This window comes from Amphiura filiformis, chromosome 1, assembly GCF_039555335.1.
Source record: "Amphiura filiformis chromosome 1, Afil_fr2py, whole genome shotgun sequence".
Taxonomy (NCBI): domain Eukaryota; kingdom Metazoa; phylum Echinodermata; class Ophiuroidea; order Amphilepidida; family Amphiuridae; genus Amphiura; species Amphiura filiformis.
Window position 1 is genome coordinate 45,938,637 of NC_092628.1, and position 22,060 is coordinate 45,960,696.

General features: G+C 35.8%; 1 protein-coding gene across 3 annotated transcripts in view; it reads left to right on the forward strand.

Annotated features, from left to right (window-relative positions):
* Positions 1 to 22,060, forward strand: part of LOC140147717 (uncharacterized) — a 130,745-nt gene that overhangs the window by 95,209 nt on the left and 13,476 nt on the right. For all 3 annotated transcript variants that reach the window (XM_072169480.1, XM_072169487.1, XM_072169493.1), the window contains 2 exons: positions 15,514 to 16,083; positions 19,885 to 20,309. In XM_072169480.1, coding sequence (XP_072025581.1) covers positions 15,514 to 16,083; positions 19,885 to 20,309 — 995 coding nt within the window. The remainder of the gene's footprint in view (positions 1 to 15,513; positions 16,084 to 19,884; positions 20,310 to 22,060) is intronic.

A 22,060-nucleotide genomic window follows, 5' to 3' on the forward strand; every position in this document is an offset into this window, starting at 1 on the left:
ACATTTGATACGACAACGTTTTGTTAAAGCTGTGAAACCTATATATCCAGATCTAATCCAGAATATTATACAATACCAACATTTATCGTTCGACATCGCAGACACTACCGTCCTTCGTTTCTCCGAAATGCTTATTGTATTTTTAAGTGCAAGAAGTATTTAGATGTTTTAATCACACGTCTATTAACCTGAGAGTTACACAAACCTTAACATAAATGAAAAGACTCAGACTTTAATAATTCATATTTCCCACTGTTTTATAGCCAAGAACATCACTCAATAAATACCCAATGCTCTTCAGAGCCATGTATATATAAACAAAGGACAATTTGCGTGCCGATACTCCTAGTATTAGTTTCCGCAAGTTATAACTAATCTTGGCAAAAACATGACAGTTCTACTATGTCTACGATATGTTGTCCGACAGCTATACCCCTTGAATCCCACAACTTGCATTATCATCATGATTTATACTAAAGTCTCTACAATAATTTAGAACAACGCTTTCAGCACAACAAGAACCTTATGTTATGAACTACAGGATAATTTGTCTTTCAACTTCAGGGAAATATTTATATACAATCTAGATCAAAAGGGTTGGAAGTAGTGCTTACTTTAAATAGAAATCGGGTTGGATTTTCCACAGGGTACTCCTTAGTAATTCCTGTTGCCTGTCGAATGTTCCGGCAACGCAATAATGGCAAGTTTCCGGGCTTTTAAAAATCAAATAATTTGGTGCAGGCTAGAAGCTAGCTTTGAGTATGATTTGTATCAAAGAAATGAATATACAACCTTGTCGCGAAACATGCTGAAGACTACACTAGGATCCACAACATGCTCATCTATCAAGGCACAGTTCTTTAACCCTAATACATTTGTACATTCATTGAATGACCTTTGAGAATTTGAGTACAAAAACTCATACTCTGCAACTTGAGGTCAAATTTTGCAACATGATTGTTTAATTGAGGTTATTGATTTATTGGGATGAGGCCATTGTGGTCCATAGTGCTATAAAAGTGTTCATTATTTCGATATTTACTGTATATTGCTGCATGGTGATTTTAGCTCTGGTTTGTTGTAGCATAGGTGTTCGACTAACGATTTTGACTCGTACAGATTGTTTCCTCAAAATGCAACACAATGTTTTGATAAAGTATGCCGAGCTATTACATGTTTTCTTTTCTAATATCACAAGCATACACTAGGATCCACAACATGCTCACCTTTCAAGGCACAGTTCTTTAACCCCAATACATTTGCACATTCATTGAATGACCTTAGAAAATTTGGGTACAAAAACTCGTACTATACAACTTGAGGTCAAATTTTGCACTACAAGTGTTTAATTGAGGTTATTGAACTATGCCATTGGGATGAGGCTATTGTGGTCCATAGTGATATTGCTAAAACAGTGCATCAGTCATTCAATGTATTAGTGTGTTCTTACTTTGCATATGACATCTTGTATTGTGTACCTTTAAATTACATTTACCTCAGGCGACCCAATTTCTACTTAGGAATACCCAAGGCTGGGAATAGCCTGCGTCATGCCTAGCCATATATAACGTATGCGCTATGTTTGAAATGGTTTACCAGGAACTGGCACCAAATTAAATTGTCTTATTAAGGACCCAAATTGAATTAATATTCAGCACCATAACGTGTTGTACATGATTGGAAGTAAAAATAGGAAATGAAATTTTGGGTTGGGGAAAAAAAACTAGGATTGAAATAACTGTCAGGTATTTGTTACGTAACTAAATATGGTGTGCAAATGCCAATTTGAATGAGAAAATGAATGTACACGCGTATATTAATGATTCTAATGAACTTTTTAATAAACGTATCATTGTTTATAATTAAAACAAATCCACAGTAATTTTAAGTTCATAAATTGTTTAATGTGTATAGGAAGGAAGCAGCAAAACGCTTCAATATAGAATTCAATACCGTCATATTTTCAAATGAAATGTAAGGTCTGATTAAAGTTCAGTAGTTCATGAAAGCAAACATAGACAATCATTTATATTCAAAACAATTGCGAGACTAATTAAGCAGTACCGTCGACTACACTTGGAAATGTCAAAACCCCGTTTAATTTGGTGTCAACGACCGGGATTTATACCACCAATCTGGAGAACATTGCGATCTAATAATTATGTCGGATGCTCTACTGACGAAACTAATTAATTTGCGTGATTGATAATTACATATTGGTATTTGACAATTGATCAAATTATTTCCTGTGCTGCAATCCATATTTGTTTTATGTCTGCGATAACCGACATTTATTATTTTATTTAGAATGTTGTTGGAGGGTTTGATTCGGGTTCGTATGGTGTAACATAAAAGGGCACATATTACATGGGGTTGTAGACTGTGGTAGTACTTATAACTTTTAAGTTAAAAGTACTACCAGTAACATCAAAGGTACGGTACCTTGTTAGTACCTTATTTTAGTCATTACATGCCGTGTCAATATGCACAGTTGGACCTGTATGGCGTTCCATAGATTGGGGTACTCCGTTTTAAGTTTAAATTCTTTTTGATGAAGTGAACTCATTAATATCGAACTTTCGAACCCCGGCCGGTCATTGTTTGTTCACTTTCAATTACATTACTTCACATAAAATCACATACTATACTTACACCGTAATTTTGCACAATCATGTTTCGTTTGAAAAAAGAAAATACTTCCCTTGTATTGAGTGTACTAATACGACTTCTCATGCCGGCAGTCAGTCAATGAGATCTTTTAGTTAAAACTACCTGTCAGTCACTTCACTTGAAGCAAATTCATTGCCCTTGGCCTTACAAGTTGTCTTTGTAAATAACTTACGTTATAAATAAATAACTTACGTTATAAATGGCATTGAATTACGATATTTGGACAGTATTAATGAAAAGAGATATGCATCGAAACTTAAAATGGATAGCAAACTTACACGGAGGGCAGTGAACTTAGCCCAAGGAAATGCGACTAATTAATAGGATAATGTGACTGACCCACCTACCAACGTAAGATAATTCCGTTACCTTCGTGAGCAAATTCTATAAGCTGATGAATATTTGACAGCATTTGCGTCTTCAGGTAGCAATTAAGAGCAATATATGCTCCCGTCAGAGTATTCTTTGCTTGCTTTCATTTCTCTAAGGGCCTTTTTACTGTCGTGTCAAGGGGATGAAACTAATGAATGAAAATGCACCCAAGCGAATGCATGTAGTAAAAGTGATATAACACAAGGGCGAGCTAGCCTTTCCTCGAAGTGACATCTCAATTATGTCGGAAAAACGCGCCAAGACTGTAGAAATTATAAAAGATATGATGAAGTTTAAATTGCAATAAGTAAGACATGTAATTGACATGTTGAATGCGCTGTTATTTTAGACATATCAGGATGGCGTAGAAGGCAACCAATCAAATTTTGTTGTATGATATTATTTGTATTATTTTTGGCCAAAATTAAACCTATGAACAATGTTACACTTGGGATTGTTCATGGATATAAATAATTAGTACTTGTTTGCTCAGCTGCAAAATAAAACTTAAAAGCAATATTGTAAAAGTTTCATGAGAAATAGAATGTTAAATAAATAAAACGTTATTGTGAAAAGAACATTACAACACAGACAATCTTGTAATATCTAGAATTTTGACAACATTGAAGGCGTCCTCAGCAATGTTACAATAATGATTTTAACGTCATTATGTTTCCATCCTTCTGGATAAGAATAAGATACGCTGTCAAATACTTGCTATAAAATCAGGGATGCATCTCATAATAAGTGAAACTTTACTCAGGGATGTACGTTTTGGACAGGTGACCGAGGATTTGTGTGCGTCATTCCTCATTTATGGGGGCTCGTCCGGGAGCAGGGGTTACATGGGTGCACTTTTTTAATTTCCGTAATTTTATTCTTTGGGGATTATTTTTATGGCCATATTTACGAAAAATTTCGGAAGGCTTAGTCAAGTTTTGTAGTAGAACTTGGAAATAAACATTGAATTGCGACACATGCATGACGTACGAGATTATCCTGCCGTAATCTGTACATAATAAACAGTATTGTAGATATGTACTTATGTACTCGAGAGGATAGGATAGGAACTAGAATCTCATGTTGATTATCATAATACAATCCATATGTCGCGTCTTTGTATACAAATTTGAAATATCCTCCCGATTGTGTAATAAATCGAGCATTAATATTACGTAAACATATGAGCTGGTTGCACATACCGCCAGCAACCGTTACAACCTAATGGAGCGGAATTGAAGTAGCTCCCTGAAAGCAATAGTGCTTTAGAACCGTTGGATATAATTACTCTAAATATGTGAGAAAATTGTCAAAATTGTGCAATTTATATCTTTTGAAAGTAGTTTCCTGTTATTTCGCGTCGAAATGTTAAAAGATGAAAGCTGATAAATAAACATGTGGTAGAATCGACAAGCATGTCGCTTCAATTAGCCTTGTTTTACATCCATTCGAATCTTCTGTGGATTACCCATGTATTTCCATTACAGCTACAATAATTGTACATTATATAAATAGCTTGATTCATCCAATCTATCCTAAGAGAGCAAGTTGTTACACGTTCAAAGTAATTTTTAAGTAGAATTTTGGCGCGCTATTTTAGCGGTCAATATGTCGCATATTGTTACATTCGTATGCCGTAGGGTTTTCACGCATTCAGGATATGCCTGCATTGCGATGGAGAGATAGATTAAAAAATGGAGAAAAACATATTTCACGTTTCAATCGATGCAAACAGAATTAGACATGTTGGATATAACGTGTATGCTCTGGTAAACATAACAGTAATAGAATTGGGAAATTAACCGACATGCAATGTATGTATGTATTTGTACCATATTCAACCGTGGTAATCAATGAACAAAAACGTTTATTAAAAAGAGCAAAAAATTAATTTATTCAAGAAATCATAAAATCATAAGAGAGTCTGAGTAGATAGTGGGGTAACTAAGGAAAACAGGCCCAACTCGTCGGACTACATGTACGCTTACAAATGCTATTTAAGGATGTTCGTATAAACATGTGTGGTAAGCAAAATTGTATTGCTGTTTTTGTAAATTAATCTGATCATGGTTTTAACTTCAACTTACAACAAATGTTCGTCACAAAATAGTATTCAATGAAAGCAAGTAACTCCATATGCATGTCAGTTCAGGCATGTTGCTTCATATAGGGCCAGGAGTTCCCATGTTCATTGATAATAAAAATGGGTCAAACCAAGAGCTGAATTCGATCGATGCCACAGCGGTATACAGTCTGAATACTATTTCGATTCGGTTATCTGTTTAGCTCCAAGGCAATAAGGTTCATATGATTAAAGACGACTGGCACAACAACATCTCACATTTATATCTGCGGGAAGTAAAGAACATGAAAAAAGACAGTTTTTACCAAACTGAATTATTAAGTGCAAATTTCATGATTATGTAGAAATTCGATACGCTTTTACGTATTCCGCATTCAAAGTATATTGTATGCGTCAGTTTCCACAAAAAGATTCGTTAAGCTTCTTGAGTGAACTTTAAAGATGGATCCAAAAAGCATGGTAAGAAAAGGAGAAGATAAGTAATAGTTGTACCGCATTATAGTGCTAGAAAGAATGGAATGGAATGTTGAAGAAAGTAATCTGTTAATAAATAGGTTAGAATTCGATTTCATATATTTCATATAGTGCAAATTGTAATATACGGTATGTCGTCTTTAACGTTTATTAGCCTGTGTCAAATATTATATTTGTCTACGACTTATTCCAAGAAGTGTTTTCCAATGAAATGATCAAGATGCCTGTGGCTTTTTATACCGGGAGTCCCGTTTAATTATTACAGCATCCAAGTGTGAGAATATATCAAATCGTGTTGAGAATCCCATAGCTAGCAAGTAGGGAGTCGTGTTAATGAACACTCGACTGTTTACATTGGAACCAAGACATGAGTACCTGTGAGTATTAACAGGATGAATTGGGTTGAAAATGTCATCCGATATTAGGTTTTAACTAAGGCATATAAGACCTGACTTTCAGAGAATGTTCGTGTCATGTAACAAATTGCTTTTTAAAATTAACGTAATTTCTCCCACAACTTCCGTTTACCATGACGACCTTTAAAATTGTTAGATTTATAACAATTATCTACCCAATATTGATGGTTGCATTGACTTGCATTTGGTCGTACAAACTAATTTATCAGTAGGAAGTACTGCAGAATGTTGTCCAATCAGTATGTTACTGTCTTGTTTGATAGATGTATGATTTTAAGCGACATTTTATGAAATCGTCCCTTTTGAGTTATATAAGATCATTCCGTCATTATAAAACTATACCCACTTGTCCCCGGGACCTCTTGCCCACTATTCGCGTGCGAATGGTCTGGGTTTTTTTTTATAAATGTTGCTAGAAAACGGAAAGGCTGTGTGCGGCAATAACAAATTTATAGTAGAGGGTCTGTGGAAGGTGAGAAACAGGACTGGTGAGATGTTAGTTGGTTTGAGGTTGCACCTTACGTCGAGTAAAATTAACACATATGCAAAGCGTTCGAAAGTTTTATTTCTATACAAATTTGAAATATCCTCGCAATTGTGTGATGCATTACTATTACGTAAACATATGAGCTGATTGCACATACCGCCAGCAACCGTTACAACCTAATGGAGCGGAATTGAAGTAGCTCCCTGAAAGCTATGGTGCTTTAGAACCGTTGAATATAATTACTCTAAATATGTGAGAAAATTGTCAAAATTGTGCAATTTATATCTTTTGAAAGTAGTTTCCTGTTATTTCGCGTCGAAATGTTAAAAGATGAAAGCTGATAAATAAACATGTGGTAGAATCGACAAGCATGTCGCTTCAATTAGCCTTGTTTTACATCCATTCGAATCTTCTGTGGATTACCCATGTATTTCTATTACAGCTAGAATAATTGTACATTATATAAATAGCTTGATTCATCCAATCTATCCTAAGAGAGCAAGTTGTTACACGTTCAAAGTAATTTTTAAGTAGAATTTTGGCGCGCTATTTTAGCGGTCAATATGTCGCGTATTGTTACATTCATATGCCGTACGGTTTTCACGCATTCAGGATATGCTTGCATTGCGATGGAGAGATAGATTAAAAAATGGAGAAAAACATATTTCACGTTTTCAATCGATGCAAACCGAATTAGACATGTTGGATATAACGTGTATGCTCTGGTAAACATAACAGTAATAGAATTTGGAAATTAACCGACATGCAATGTATGTATTTGTATCGTTTATGTACCATATTCAACCATGGTAATTGTATATGTTTCATCAATGAAAGAAAACGTTTATTAAAAAGAGTAAAAAATGAATTTATTCAAGAAATCACAAAATCACAAGAGAGTCTGAGTAGACAGTGGTGTAACTAAGAAAACAGGTCCTACTCGTCGGACTACATATGCTTACACATGCTATTTTAGAAGGATGTTCATAACATGTGTTGTCAGCAAAGTTCTATTGCTGTTTTTGTAAATTAATCTGATCATGGTTTTATCTTCAACTTCCAACAAATGTTCGTCACAAAATAATATTCAATGAAAGCAAGTAACTCCATATGCATGTCAGTTCAGGCATGTTGCTTCATATAGGGCCAGGAGTTCCCATGTTCATTGATAATAAAAACGGGTCAAACCAAGAGCTGAATTCGATCGATGCCACAGCGGTATACAGTCTGAATACTATTTCGATTCGGTTATCTGTTTAGCTCCAAGGCAATAAGGTTCATATGATTAAAGACGACTGGCACAACAACATCTCACATTATCTGCGGGAAGTAAAGAACATGAAAAAAGACAGTTTTTACCAAACTGAATTATTAACTGCAAATTTCATGATTATGTAGAAATTCGATACGCTTTTACGTATTCCGCATTCAAAGTATATTGTATGCGCCAGTTTCCACAAAAAGATTGGTTAAGCTTCTTGAGTGAACTTTAAAGTTGGATCCAAAAAGCAGATTAAAAAGGAGAAGATTGGTAATAGTTGTACCGCATTATAGTGCTAGGAAGAATGGAATGGAATGTTGATGAAAGTAATCTGTTAATATATAGGGTAAAATTCGATTTCATATATTTCATATAGTGCAAATTGTATTATATGTCGTCTTTAACGTTTATTAGCCTGTGTCAAATATTATTTTAGTCTACGACTTATTCCGAGAAGTGTTTTCCAATGAAATGATCAAGATGCCTGTGGCTTTTTATACCGGGAGTCCCGTTTAATTATTACAGCATCCAAGTGTGAAAATATATAAAATCGTGTTGAGAATCCCATAGCTAGCAAGTAGGGAGTCGTGTTAATGAACACTCGACTGTTTACATTGGAACCAAGACATGAGTACCTGTGAGTATTAACAGGATGAATTGGGTTGAAAATGTCATCCGATATTAGGTTTTAACTAAGGCATATAAGACCTGACTTTCAGGGAATGTTCGTGTCATGTAACAAATTGCTTTTTAAAATTAACGTAATTTCTCCCACAACTTCCGTTTACCATGACGACCTTTAAAATTGTTAGATTTATAACAATTATCTACCCAATATTGATGGTTGCATTGACTTGCATGTAGTCGTACAAACTAATTTATCAGTAGGAAGTACTGCAGAATGTTGTCCAATCAGTCTGTTGCTGTCTTGTTTATGTATGATTATAAGCGACATTTTGTGAAATCGTCCCTTTTGAGTAATAATTATAAGATCATTCCGTCATTATAAAACTATACCCACTTGTCCCCGGGACCTCTTGCCCACTATTCGCGTGCGAATGGTCTGTTTTTTTATAAATGTTGCTAGAAAACGGAAAGGCTGTGTGCGGCAATAACAAATTTATAGTAGAGGGTCTGTGGAACGTGAGAAACAGGACTGGTGAGATGTTAGTTGGTTTGAGGTTGCACGATACGTCGAGCAAAATTAACACATATGCAAAGCGTTCGAAAGTTTTATTTGTATACAAATTCGAAATATCCTCGCGATTGTGGGATGCATTAATATTACGTAAACATATGAGCTGATTGCACATACCGCCAGCAACCTAATGGAGTGGAATTGAAGTAGCTCCCTGAAAGCAATGGTGCTTTAGAACCGTTGGATATAATTACTCTAAATGTGTGAGAAAATTGTCAAAATTGTGCAATTTATATCTTTTGAAAGTGGTTTCCTGTTATTTCGCGTCGAAATGTTAAAATATGAAAGCTGATAAATAAACATGTGGTAGAATCGACAAGCATGTCGCTTCAATTAGCCTTGTTTAACATCCATTTGAATCTTCTGTGGATTACCCATGTATTTCTATTACAGCTAGGATAATTGTACATTATATAAATAGCTTGATTCATCCAATCTATCCTAAGAGAGCAAGTTGTTACACGTTCAAAGTAATTTTTAAGTAGAATTTTGGCGCGCTATTTTAGCGGTCAATATGTCGCGTATTGTTACATTCATATCCCGTAGGGTTTTCACGCATTCAGGATATGCTTGCATTGCGATGGAGAGATAGATTAAAAAATGGAGAAAAACATATTTCACGTTTTCAATCGATGCAAACAGAATTAGACATGTTGTATATAACGTGTATGCTCTGGTAAACATAACAGTAATAGAATTGGGAAATTAACCGACATGCAATGTATGTATTTGTATCGTTTCTATACCATATTCAACCATGGTAATTGTATATGTTTCATCAATGAAAGAAAACGTTTATTAAAAAGAGTAAAAAATGAATTTATTCAAGAAATCACAAAATCACAAGAGAGTCTGAGTAGACAGTGGTGTAACTAAGGTAAACAGGTCCTACTCGTCGGACTACATATGCTTACAAATGCTATTTTAGAAGGATGTTCATAACATGTGTTGTCAGCAAAGTTCTATTGCTGTTTTTGTAAATAATCTGATCATGGTTTTATCTTCAACTTCCAACAAATGTTCATCACAATATAGTAGTAATCAATGAAAGCAAGTAACTCCATATGCATGTCAGTTCAGGCATGTTGCTTCATATAGGGCCAGGAGTTCCCATGTTCATTGATAATAAAAACGGTCAAACCAAGAGCTGAATTCGATCGATGCCACAGCGGTATACAGTCTGAATACTATTTCGATTTGGTTATCTGTTTAGCTCCAAGGCAATAAGGTTCATATGATTAAAGACGACTGGCACAACAACATCTCACATTATCTGCGGGAAGTAAAGAACATGAAAAAAGACAGTTTTTACCAAACTGAATTATTAACTGCAAATTTCATGATTATGTAGAAATTCGATACGCTTTTACGTATTCCGCATTCAAAGTATATTGTATGCGTCAGTTTCCACAAACAGATTGGTTAAGCTTCTTGAGTAAACTTTAAAGTTGGATCCAAAAAGCATATTAAAAGGAGAAGATTAGTAATAGTTGTACCGCATTATAGTGCTAGGAAGAATGGAATGGAATGTTGATGAAAGTAATCTGTTAATAAATAGGTTAGAATTCGATATCATATACAATGTATATCATATTGAGCAAATTGTAATATACGGTATGTCGTCTTTAACGTTTATTAGCCTGTGTCAAATATTATATTAGCCCTAACCATACACGTGGGTTTTTTGCTATCGGAAGGGAAAGAAGAAACGAAAAAGGAGAGAAGGTGAAGAAAGAAGTCACTTGGTACCCCGGGATTCGAACCCGGGACCCCTCGCATGCCACGCACACGATCACCGACATGTAGCTGCCGAGGTTTGGCTGCCCCGGGCAGCAATTCCCTGGGTATTTATGACTTAGGCTGATTGCGTCATCAAGTCACGTGGAATGCATGCACGCAGAGTGATTTTAATAGTGAGCTTTAGTGAGACCTAGTTGGGTTAGGGACGCACCATTAGATTCTCAGGGTGGGGGTAGGAAGTTTTTCAAAAAAAAAAAAACTTCACCCACTACATGAGCAAAAAAAAAAAACTTTCCCCACCAACACTAAAAAAAAAAAAAAACTTCCCCACCTAACTGTGTATAATGCATGAAATCAACAACAAAACTTCCGCCTTCGGCGGTGAAAAAAAAAACTTCTTCCCCGACCCCAACTTCCTACCCCCCCTGAGTATCAAATGGTGCGTCCCTTAGGGTTAGTCTACGACTATAATTCCAAGAAGTGTTTTCCAATGAAATGATCAAGATGCATGTGGCTTTTATACCGGGTGTCCCGTTTAATTATCGCAGCATCCAAGTGTGAGAATATATAAAATTGTGTTTAGAATCCCATAGCTAGTAAGTAGGGAGTCGTGTTAATGAACACTCGACTGTTTACATTGGAACCAAGACACGAGTACCTGACAGGATGAATTTGGTTGAAAATGTCATCGGATATGAGGTTTGAACTAAAGGCATTATAAGGCCGGAATTTCAGGGAATATTCGTGCCTTGTAACAAATTGCTTTTTAAAATTAACGTAATATCTCCCACAACTTCCGTTTACCATGACGACCTTTAAAATTGTTAGATGATACCAATTAACTATCCAATATTGATGGTTGCATTGACTTGCATGTCGTTGTACAAACTAATTGATCAATAGGAAGTACTGCAGAATGTTGTCCAATCTGTTTGTTGCTGTCTTGTTTGATAGATGTATGATTATATTAAGCAACATTTTGTAATTTTGGTGAGTTATATAAGATCATTCCGTCATGCTACCCACTTGTCCACTATTCTCGTGTGTATGGTCTGTTTTAATGGTGCTAGGAAACGGAAAGGCTGTGTGCGGCATAAATAAATAGTAGAGGGTTTGTGGAAGGTGAAAAACGGGACTGGTGAAATGTTAGTCTGTTTGAGATTAAGACCACGATACAAAGTGTTTTATTCTATAATTTAATACTCTTTTAACACCATAGAATACATAATCTTTAGATAAACTACTCAGAAAACTTTTCCCATACCAAAACAATGCAGTATAGGACTTTAATTAATAATTTGTGATGCTTCTTACGAGATGTCACAAGACAATTCTCGAAGTTATATTTCTATTAATCCGCGATGTCACAAGGCTCGTCGATTACGAGCTGATCAAACTACTGAGTTAGTTGGCGAGTGGCTGAAACATACGACCAGATGGCTCTTGCTTTGTCAACTTATTTGTCGGAATATTTGCGTTTTGTTTGTGAAGCAAAGACAGATTTCTTCGTCAAAAGTTAATCAAATACCTAAGTATTCTATTATTTATTGTTAAAGATATAGTTTATTTCAAATGTATTTCTTCCATGCCAAGTATGTTATTCAGCGGTGTTAAGTGGTATTTCTGGGAAAACGCACTCTTTTCTCCTTTCGAAATGTTTATTCATTAAATTTCTTTCATTAAATAGCTCGTTGTCTTTCAACTGTTAATATTAAGGACAAACGGAAATTATAATGTGCCCCTCAATACTGCCCCCAAGTGACTCACTTTGGTTAGTGAGGCATACCCTCCAATTTGAGGCGTTGGGGGCAATGTTGAAGTCCACCTAAAATGGACAATATAATCTCCATTTGTGCTTAGTATAGGTGGAAAAACTTTGCCAGAAGCAAGCCAAAAAACCAGAAACAAAGCGAAAAGGGGTATATTATTCCCAATAAATACAATTAAACACCGCAGAATAATAATAAATAAATACTTGGCGTGTAAACCACAGCTAATCTGCATTAACTCAGGTGGGCGGCACCTTTAAAAGGCACATTAAAATGAATGAATGCTGCACTATGATGCATTTTATGTTTGTTGAAATGTCCAACAAGCCAGATGATATGGCCAATGTTTTCCATACAAACATGTATTTTGGTTATTCAAAGTTTGTTGAATTGCCCAAATTATCTAGATCATGTAGCTACCCACATTTCTTGATATAATCGACAGTGTATCATACTTTGAACAAAAGAAATTCAATGGATAATGGAACAAAATATGAGGGCTAGACGTATATTTCAGTGTATAAATCTCTACCCATACAGTCATACAACATTGTATAGTGCCGACTTTGTACATTCTTACCATTACCTTCTTTTCTCAAGTAATATTGAATCAATCTGTGATGTTAGAAATAGATTGCCTTATTTCATCCCTGGCTTCGTATATATTTGATTGCATTTTCATTTTGTTGTGAGTGCTTCATGAGGCGGAAATAACCAAACCTGCAAAATGATTGAAATCGGGAGAAGCGCCTCGGCACTTAAGCAGATTGACTTTTGTAGTATTCGGTATAAATAATATCACACTTGCAATATGCATGGGCGTCGATCTTGGGGTGAGGCACGGGGACTTGCCCCTCCCCCACTTCTTGTCAAGATGGATTGACACTAATTGGCATGTACTTAAAATAAGTATGATGAATACCAATGTTGCATTGAAATTAAGTATTTTATTTATAGACGATACAAATATTTATAGCTCGTAGTCGTACTGTGGTTAAATTAACCGTCAATTACCTGACGCCATAACGTAGTAGTTACCTGCATTTATCGGATGTTTTTTGATCCACCTTAAAACACAATCCATTTTCCAGGAATACAATCAAGACACTATGGACCACAATGGCCTCATCCCAATGGCATACTACAATAACCTCAATAAAACAACCAGAGTTCAAAATTTGACCTCAAGTTGCAGGGTATGAATTTTGTACCCCAATTTTCAAAGTTCATTCAATGAATGTACAAATGTATTGAGGTCATAAAACTGTGCCTTGATAGATGAGCATGTTATGGATCCAAGTGAGAACTTGTGCTTCTGAGGCTTTAGAAATATCCACATTTTGTAGCCTACTGGCCCAGCAATTAAAGCTAATTGTATTTGATTTGATTGGTGAAGCGACATTTGAGTTGTCTAGCGGTCATGGTCAGGTGAATCAGATATGACGTAAGAGAAGGTGTGTCGTTACACAACATGGCAATTATCTGCGCTATGTGTTAGATCCTATAAACATGATACAAGAAACGAGTTCAAGCGTGTTTTTCTCCCGAGGTATTGCTCCAACATTTCTTGCAACGGACACACAAATTTATCACATTTTCTTTTTCCGGGTTCTTTTTCCAACTCAGTTTAACCAAGTAGTATTTTTGGAACTAAATGTTCGATTTCAATAGGGTTTTCCGCAGGTGCACCTTTGCAAATGCTGTATACAAATCATGTAAAAACTGAAAATTGAATAGTCTGACTGGTTTTGCTTGATCATACCACATATTTAGAATGGCAATTTTTGGTGAAAATTTCTCAAAGTTGGTCAATTTTTTTTTTAATTAATGAACGGGTCCTAGATATTGGTATCTAGTTTTTAAAAATAAATATTTTTTTAAGCAAGAATTTTTTTCACGTTTCCCGAAAACAATTGGGTCAAAAAACCGTTTGGGGGATTTACTCCAAATTGAGCATTTTGCTCAAATTTGACCTCGCAGATGAAGCATATTTGTAAGCAGTTTCTTTTCAACTTCAGTTGTGGTTATTTAAACGTAACCAAAACTATTACTTAGAAATCAGTCGAATGCAAATTATTCATTGCGTGAATATTGATTATTTTAATATGTGCAACTGCAAGTGTGTTAAAAGCGCCAAAGATTTACAATTCCGGAACTGTGAGTGACTGAGTGTTGAAGGGGCTTAGGACTGCATGCTAGACATATTAGATTTTCACGAGAGAAGTGAAAATTCACCAGTGGTGTAAGTTTAAATTCATGAGCCTTTTACCAGAAGTATGGCTTAAGGAGGATGTATTCAATATCAAATAAACAGGCATCATGAGTGTGAAATGTGATGAAATATTCATCAGCTGATCAACAAAAGGTGAACATGTAATAGGAGTTAATCGTTTACCAGGTTGACATGAGAATAATACAATATTCATAGAAATTGTTGCATTGTTTATATTACAAAATTGTTAGAAATTGTCAGCTGTAAGTCATGTTTGAATATGTCAGACTGATTGCTTAAAATATAAGATACTCGTACAATGTATTAATGTAATTTTGTTGATTATTTATGTTGAAATAATTACGAATACTCAAAATGGCGTAGACGTGTAAACCCTCGCCGTAGAAAATACTGTGCAAAAGGTGCGAGTTGCTTTTTTGACGTCCCGATGTTTTTGATGACTTTTCACTTTAGACCTAAATGTGGAGTTCCTCAAGGTTCAATTTTAGGTCCGTTATCAACAATTCTAGATTCAGCGCTCTTGACAACTAGACCACTACATGTGTCTTCTCTGCACAGGATAGTAACTCGAATTGGAAACAAATCAATGATATCAGATGGAGCTTGTTCGTGAAGTGCGAGAATTTTGTAATCAATTGTTTTTGATGGGAAGCCACTGGAATACATTTATAAGTGATGGGGTTAAACTTGCATTTCCTGAAAATCAGTCTTGCCTCCAGTAGGAATATATACATGTCAAAATATAGTCCTCCAATGTTGTGACCATACATTGTCCACCTAATAAACTCTCATTTTTTGTTCTCATTTCAGAGTCGCCAGAGTATACTTCTAGCCACAGTGTGGTATTCCGTCCTAGTATCTTCCGCATATCTATACTACACCTACGCCAAATCGGTCGACAGATGGCGTCCTGTCAACTTGTACAACTCGCTCTTCCCGGATCCACAATCAACAGTGCTAGTCAACAACAAAAATGGGGCCGAGGATGTTCTTTTGAATGGACTAGAAAAAGCCCGTATATTACGGGAAACAGGCGCAGGACTAGAAACCAAAGATTTGATGTTTCCAAACCCTTTCAAAACATTCCTTCCAGATGATGAAAATCCTCACCAAAATACTCACAATAAGGTGCCCCATAGAACTTCAGAAGAAAACTATATGTATTCTAATGAACACAATGTACCTAAAGCTGCTTCCAACAATATAAATAGAACCTTGGATAGAACTAGTAAACATTATGTCGCCGCTGAGGGCGCTGCTGATGCAAGAGCGCCAGTGACGGCGACAATTGATGCAACAACTATACATTATGTTAATGCAACTGTTAAACCAACACTAGCGCCTGAAGTTGATGGTTATGAGAAGGTCGAATCTGGAGAGGTACGTATAATTGGAAGGTTAAACGTCGTATGTTGTTACATACATTATATCTTCAGCTCAAACCAGTAGTAGTAATGGAATTGCTTTCCGAACTAATAACTAAATGGAATTGCTTTATGAACTAATAACTAAAGAACATATTCTTTGAGATAAGATAATATATTTCTTGATTAGTTGTTCCTTTCATCTGAAGAATTTCCCACCAAGTTTATGACGGATAAACTTCGCAAATGAAACTCTCTACCAAAAATCAGTGCAAATGCACGAAGAGAGTTACAATATACACAATCAATCTTTGATCAATCTTTGCTCCATATCTGTAGCATGTTCGGGTCTGAGGTTTTCGGAAATAATTCGTAACTTTGAATATGTGCTATTTATATCATGGTCCAACATAGATATGATGTTCTTAATCAAATGAGATCAAGAAATTGTAAAATTAATGTGATTTTTTTTTTAAAATTGCACACGGACAAAATTGGTGTTATTTAAAAAAATATTCAAAAATCTTCCCACAAAATAACAAAAATGTATAATTCATAAAGCTTAAGAGTTATTTAAATGGGTTTTTCTGCTTTCCATGTAGTTTGATATTGTCTTTTATTTTGAAAAAACAAATTCTGATCAAGTGGTTTTCCGAAATTTTGTCAAAACGTGGTATTTCCTTTTCAAAATAAAAAGATATTATAGAAAAGACAGTGAAAATAATGAAACCACACTAGTATTATTCATAGGGCAAATATTTAATTCGATCAAAGAAATGCAACATCTTCATTAAAAAAACGTGGACTTTCTCAAAATTATACAAAATGGGTTTAATCCCCTTTTGGAAACTAGCTTTATAAATACACAACAAATTTATTTCTGTTTATAGACAGCAGGCGTGCGTTGGATTTTGTGCAATTTGGTATTTATACACACACTATATGCAGCTAATACCGGGTGAATTATTGGGCAAATCAAAAGTGACTAGTAATAAGGCTATGTTTACATATAAGGAAGCAACAGTCTGCCTAGCAAATGTTATGTACGTGTTTGAGTTCAGATACCATCTTAGATATATTTGCGTGAATTCACATAGGCAATTTGGAGACACGATATGGTGTCCGATTTACTCAAATAATTATTTACGCCACAATAATCACTTTGTTTCCTTAGAGGTTGCTTTTTACAATCTTTTTCTGTCGGTTTCAGCAATATATTTGCATTTTGTTTATAATTTTTGTGCAAAAACAGAAACAGTTACTGAATATTCGTTTAATGCATACGAGAATAAAGTGCTATAGTATTAAGTAACACATACTAAAGTTGTAATTAAATGTGCTCTTCAAAATGTGTTACAATGGCGAATCTATCTCCACGGCATGATGCGTCTCCTCATGAAGACACAAAGGCTTGTCAGCGTTACCGACGGTGATCACAGTGAAATGTTCCATCGGTATTTTATAAATGCTAGTACTAGTACTACTGCTAAGCTGAATCATTCTGCAAATGAGGTTTTTGTAGAATAACTCTTAACGATAGATCGTAGATAGCACAAACTATACATTTTTGAGATCCTTGTGATCAGACGAATAATTCGGTGTATCTGTCGACAACATTGGAGCATTTTCAAATTATTACCCCTGTGTGCCCTTTTGTGACCTCTAGAGGTCACTAGGGGTCAAATCTGAAATGGCTCCACATCTTAAAATAAACTTTGGACCATGTACTTTATGTGTGGACATTCTCGTGCTTTTATCGCAAAGTGCACAATTGTACCAAATGTGTGAGCTTAGCAGCTAAACTATACCACAACAACCTATATGAACACGGCTGATCAACCAACTTCAGCAACTCATCTGAACGTTGTAAATACCGATTGTTCATACATACTCACGATATAACGACGTTTCTGATTGGATTTGGGCACTTTTGTGCTGGTCATAAATTCCGTTTATGACCAGTACGCAGGGCATAAACAAGCTGCGTCACGCAGCGTTGGAACCCAATTAACGTGATCCACGATTTGCTAGTGTTGCGTACACGCGCATGTCACTGCGCCCATCTCACGCGGAGCGCAAATGATTAACGCGTTGAAGGCCGTTGACCTTGTGAGCCGAGATGCTTCCTGCAAGTAGGTCTAATATACTCATTTTCTCCCAATTTTTGATGGAAAACGGTATGGAAATGTTATTTAAACTTGTAAACCCTTATTATTTTCATTTGTATTGAATTGCTTACAATGCGTTCAGAATGTTGAATAAACAGCGATCACGCCCTCAATCCTATGAATGAACCCCTAATTTTTACATCTTTAAGTTAAGATCCCCTTGCATGGCTACCACATGACTACAAACCTCTGTGATTAACACTACGCGTATCTAGAAACAGTCTGCAATACTTGGCATATAAATGGATTGCAAACACCTGTCGTTATTTCATGATTATTATTTCAGTATCGATATGATATAAACGTTATCATAAATATTCTCTTGTCAATGTGAGTGTATAAATCATTTCGATACGTCGGAAATGGTTTCAATATTTCATCTACATATTTATGATCAGGGCCATAAACCGAACTGAATTTTAATTTACATTTACACTGTCCCTTTTCTTATCTACAGTAGGAATCTGTACTTTTCAGAGTCATCAAATGCCCCGAATGGGCAATGTAATGTCCCCTACCCATTTACAGTCCAGTAGATATGAAGCAAAACGACTCTTTTCAGAGCCACCGTTTCTGTTATAGATTTACCTTGATCGCAACAAACAACAATAATCCTTCAACAGACTAACATACCTGGATATATATATATCTCAAACACGTCTGAACCATATTTGATATGTGCTGCATGTGAGAATAAATGTAAAAATAAAAAATGTAGATATTTATATAGCGCTTTATGCCGTAAACAGCCTCAAAGCGCTTTACATTTATTCCGCCGTCATTAGAATATGTCGGAACTACGTTTGCAGCCTACAATTGGCGCAGGGTTCATCAGTACAACGACTGTGACAATCCCTAACAGCTTCCCATTGCACCTGGGTGAGGTGAGGCAAGCGAGGCTAAGCGCCTTGCCCAAGGACGCAACACGGTGGTGGGACGGGGACTCGAACCCATGCACATCAAGCAAGCTCTCAGATTATGAGTCCAAGGCCGTAACCACTGAGCCACCGCGCCCTACAGAACACAATCAGTGCGCCAGACGATCCATTATGCTATAAATGTCGACTCATGCTTACAACTTTTTGCAGATACATGCAACATACTATTATTATTAAAATATGTGAGAAATGGAACAAACTGCTAGCATGACAAGGTGACAGTTACATCGTTTTAAATTTGGATATACCTATGCATATATCTCCAAATAGTTATCTTGTTGATAGTGATGTTGAAAATGTCACCATGTAATATGACATGACATTCATGTTTTTAATGCGGTGACACGCCGCTATGTACCCATTCTAGGTAATTCAATTATTGCTTCTGCTAGACTCAATCAATCGGTATCATAAAAAGCCGTATCACGCTACCTAAGATGTAATTTATTTAAGAGAAAAAATGAAAGGCTTTTCAGTAGAGCTGTTCGCATACATATATATATTCTTAAAAACATATTTTTTAATAAAAACGAAGTTGCAGAAATGTGTGGATAATATTTGTCCTAATACAATTCTATTGAAACAAAGATACTCTTTGATTGAAAAGTCTGAATATGCCGATGCTGTCTAAGTGGCATGTTACACATGTTGAATACTCAGATGAAAAAGATAAGGTTTGACTAATGTCGTGTTGGTTTCTTTTTCTTTCAGCGACTACGATTGCGTTGTCGACAATGTGCTGTCGTGTCCAGCTCCGGCCATCTTCTTAACCAATCTGTAGGTGATGAAATAGACCGTGCGCAATGCGTTATACGCATGAACTCTGCGCAGACCGATGGCTTTGAAGAAGATGTCGGTAAACGAACCACAGTTCGAGTTATAGGTCACGTGAACATGAAAGTTTTGAATACTAGTAAAGAATTCCAACAGGAGATATTTATAAATGAGACAACGAGGGCTGAAACTGTTATTGTACCGTGGCTATATAATGTACACATTAATAAACTCAAAGATAAGTACTACTTATCCACCAAGAATTTGTCCAAAGTATTTCCAGATACCAACTTCTTCTTGCTGTCACCATCCAAGATGAGGCTGGTTGAGAACTTATTCCACACGGAAACAGGGTTGACAAGGTGAGTCAAAACGTCATGGATAAGGGAGAGAGCCGATAGTGGTGTCATGAACGATAGTTGTATTATTTATTTGTATTGAGATCAGATGAAAGTAGACGAATCCTAAAAAAAAAAGTTTCAAAATGGTTCTTTAGTCCGTCTAGGAGAACCATCAAAGGATCATTAAGCAATCTATGGAACTATACGAGCGGATATTTATACGTAGTGGTAGATAAAATGAATTTAAGTTTTAACTTCAACACTACACTATTGTTTCACTCACCTGGAACGTTTTCACTAGCTCGACTTGCGTCTTCAGCAGATGGTGATGCTGTGATGATATCTTGTCTACAGTCGGGATACTGTAGACACGATATCATCACAGCATCACCATCTGCTGAAGACGCTAGTCGAGCTAGTGAAAACGTTCCAGGTGAGCGAAAAAAATAGTGTAGTGTAGTGTTGAAGTTAAAACTTTAATTCAATCTATGGAACATTTATTGTTCTCTAAAGAGGTTGCAGGACTTGTAATTGTTCTCCAAATGGTTCTTGAATTTTCAGGAATCATTTATGAGGGTTCAAGTGCAAGGGTAATCCCTGGAGTTCACTTAAGAATCCTTTTGGAACTTTTTTAAGTAAGACATTAGAGTTTTGGAATGAAATGGAATTGTACGTGAACGATTTGGTTATGGCGATTTAGTGTGAGGGACGGGTAGTGTAAGTGTTTAGTTGAGGACGAGTTGGCATGGTTCCCGGGCATAGTTGATGAATAAAAAGTGGATAAATATATCAAATGAAGCTGAAAACAGTCTTGAATACGATCATAAGTTGAGAGAAAGGTCAAAATGATTCGTATAGGCCAAAATATACGATGCATTCTGAATTTGGTAGTCGTCACATCATCTCCAACTAACGAATTCACACTTCAGCAACATCAGACATGAAAACTTGTTTGTGACAACAGATTACAAACAATCTTCATACACTCTTTTAGTCTTCATTTAATACATGGTGTAAATAATTCAGAACGACACATAGCAACATCACTTATATCTTTCCTTAAACTTTCAAACCAAATTTAATATAGCAAACAAGACTACTAGTGACGTGCCCTATATCTTCAAGAAATAATTGCCTCAAGTACTCCCAAATAAGAGTGGTTTTTCCTTCCAAAGATTATGTCAGAAGAACATAGAATGCTTGAGGTTAATTTATCTTGCCTTAGCCTTAAGATTAAAACACTTGAAGAGATGCATGACATAATACGTTACGTACATTAGTGTACTGACATGTCCAAGTTAGTTAATGTGTTTTTAGACAAGATTATCAATCTTCAAACACGCCGTTTTAAGCTGCTGTCTCGTAGCAGAACCATTTTCGTTTCTGATACCCTGGTTTTGACAGCTTACGTTATTTTAGAAATTGACGCATTGCAAAATATAGCATATATTTATAACTTTTTATCATGATTATGGTTCGCCTTTTGAGTCAATCTTGCCAAAACTATTTCTAAGGGTTATTCGCTAGGTAATAGACATCTTTCTGCTTTGGCTGAAGTGTATTCCACATCCACCCAGTTCCTAACATCACCAAACTTGCATGTTTAATATAGCTATCAGGGAGTTAATAAAAGGTTAAATGTGCTACATATCGAAGCAAATAACGTATGCTGATTCGCCCAAGAGTGACAATAAAACGAATCCACCGCCTCTGTCTTGTTTTTGCGTAGGCTACATTTGCCCGAGTTAATAGAAAACAACGCTATGACAATG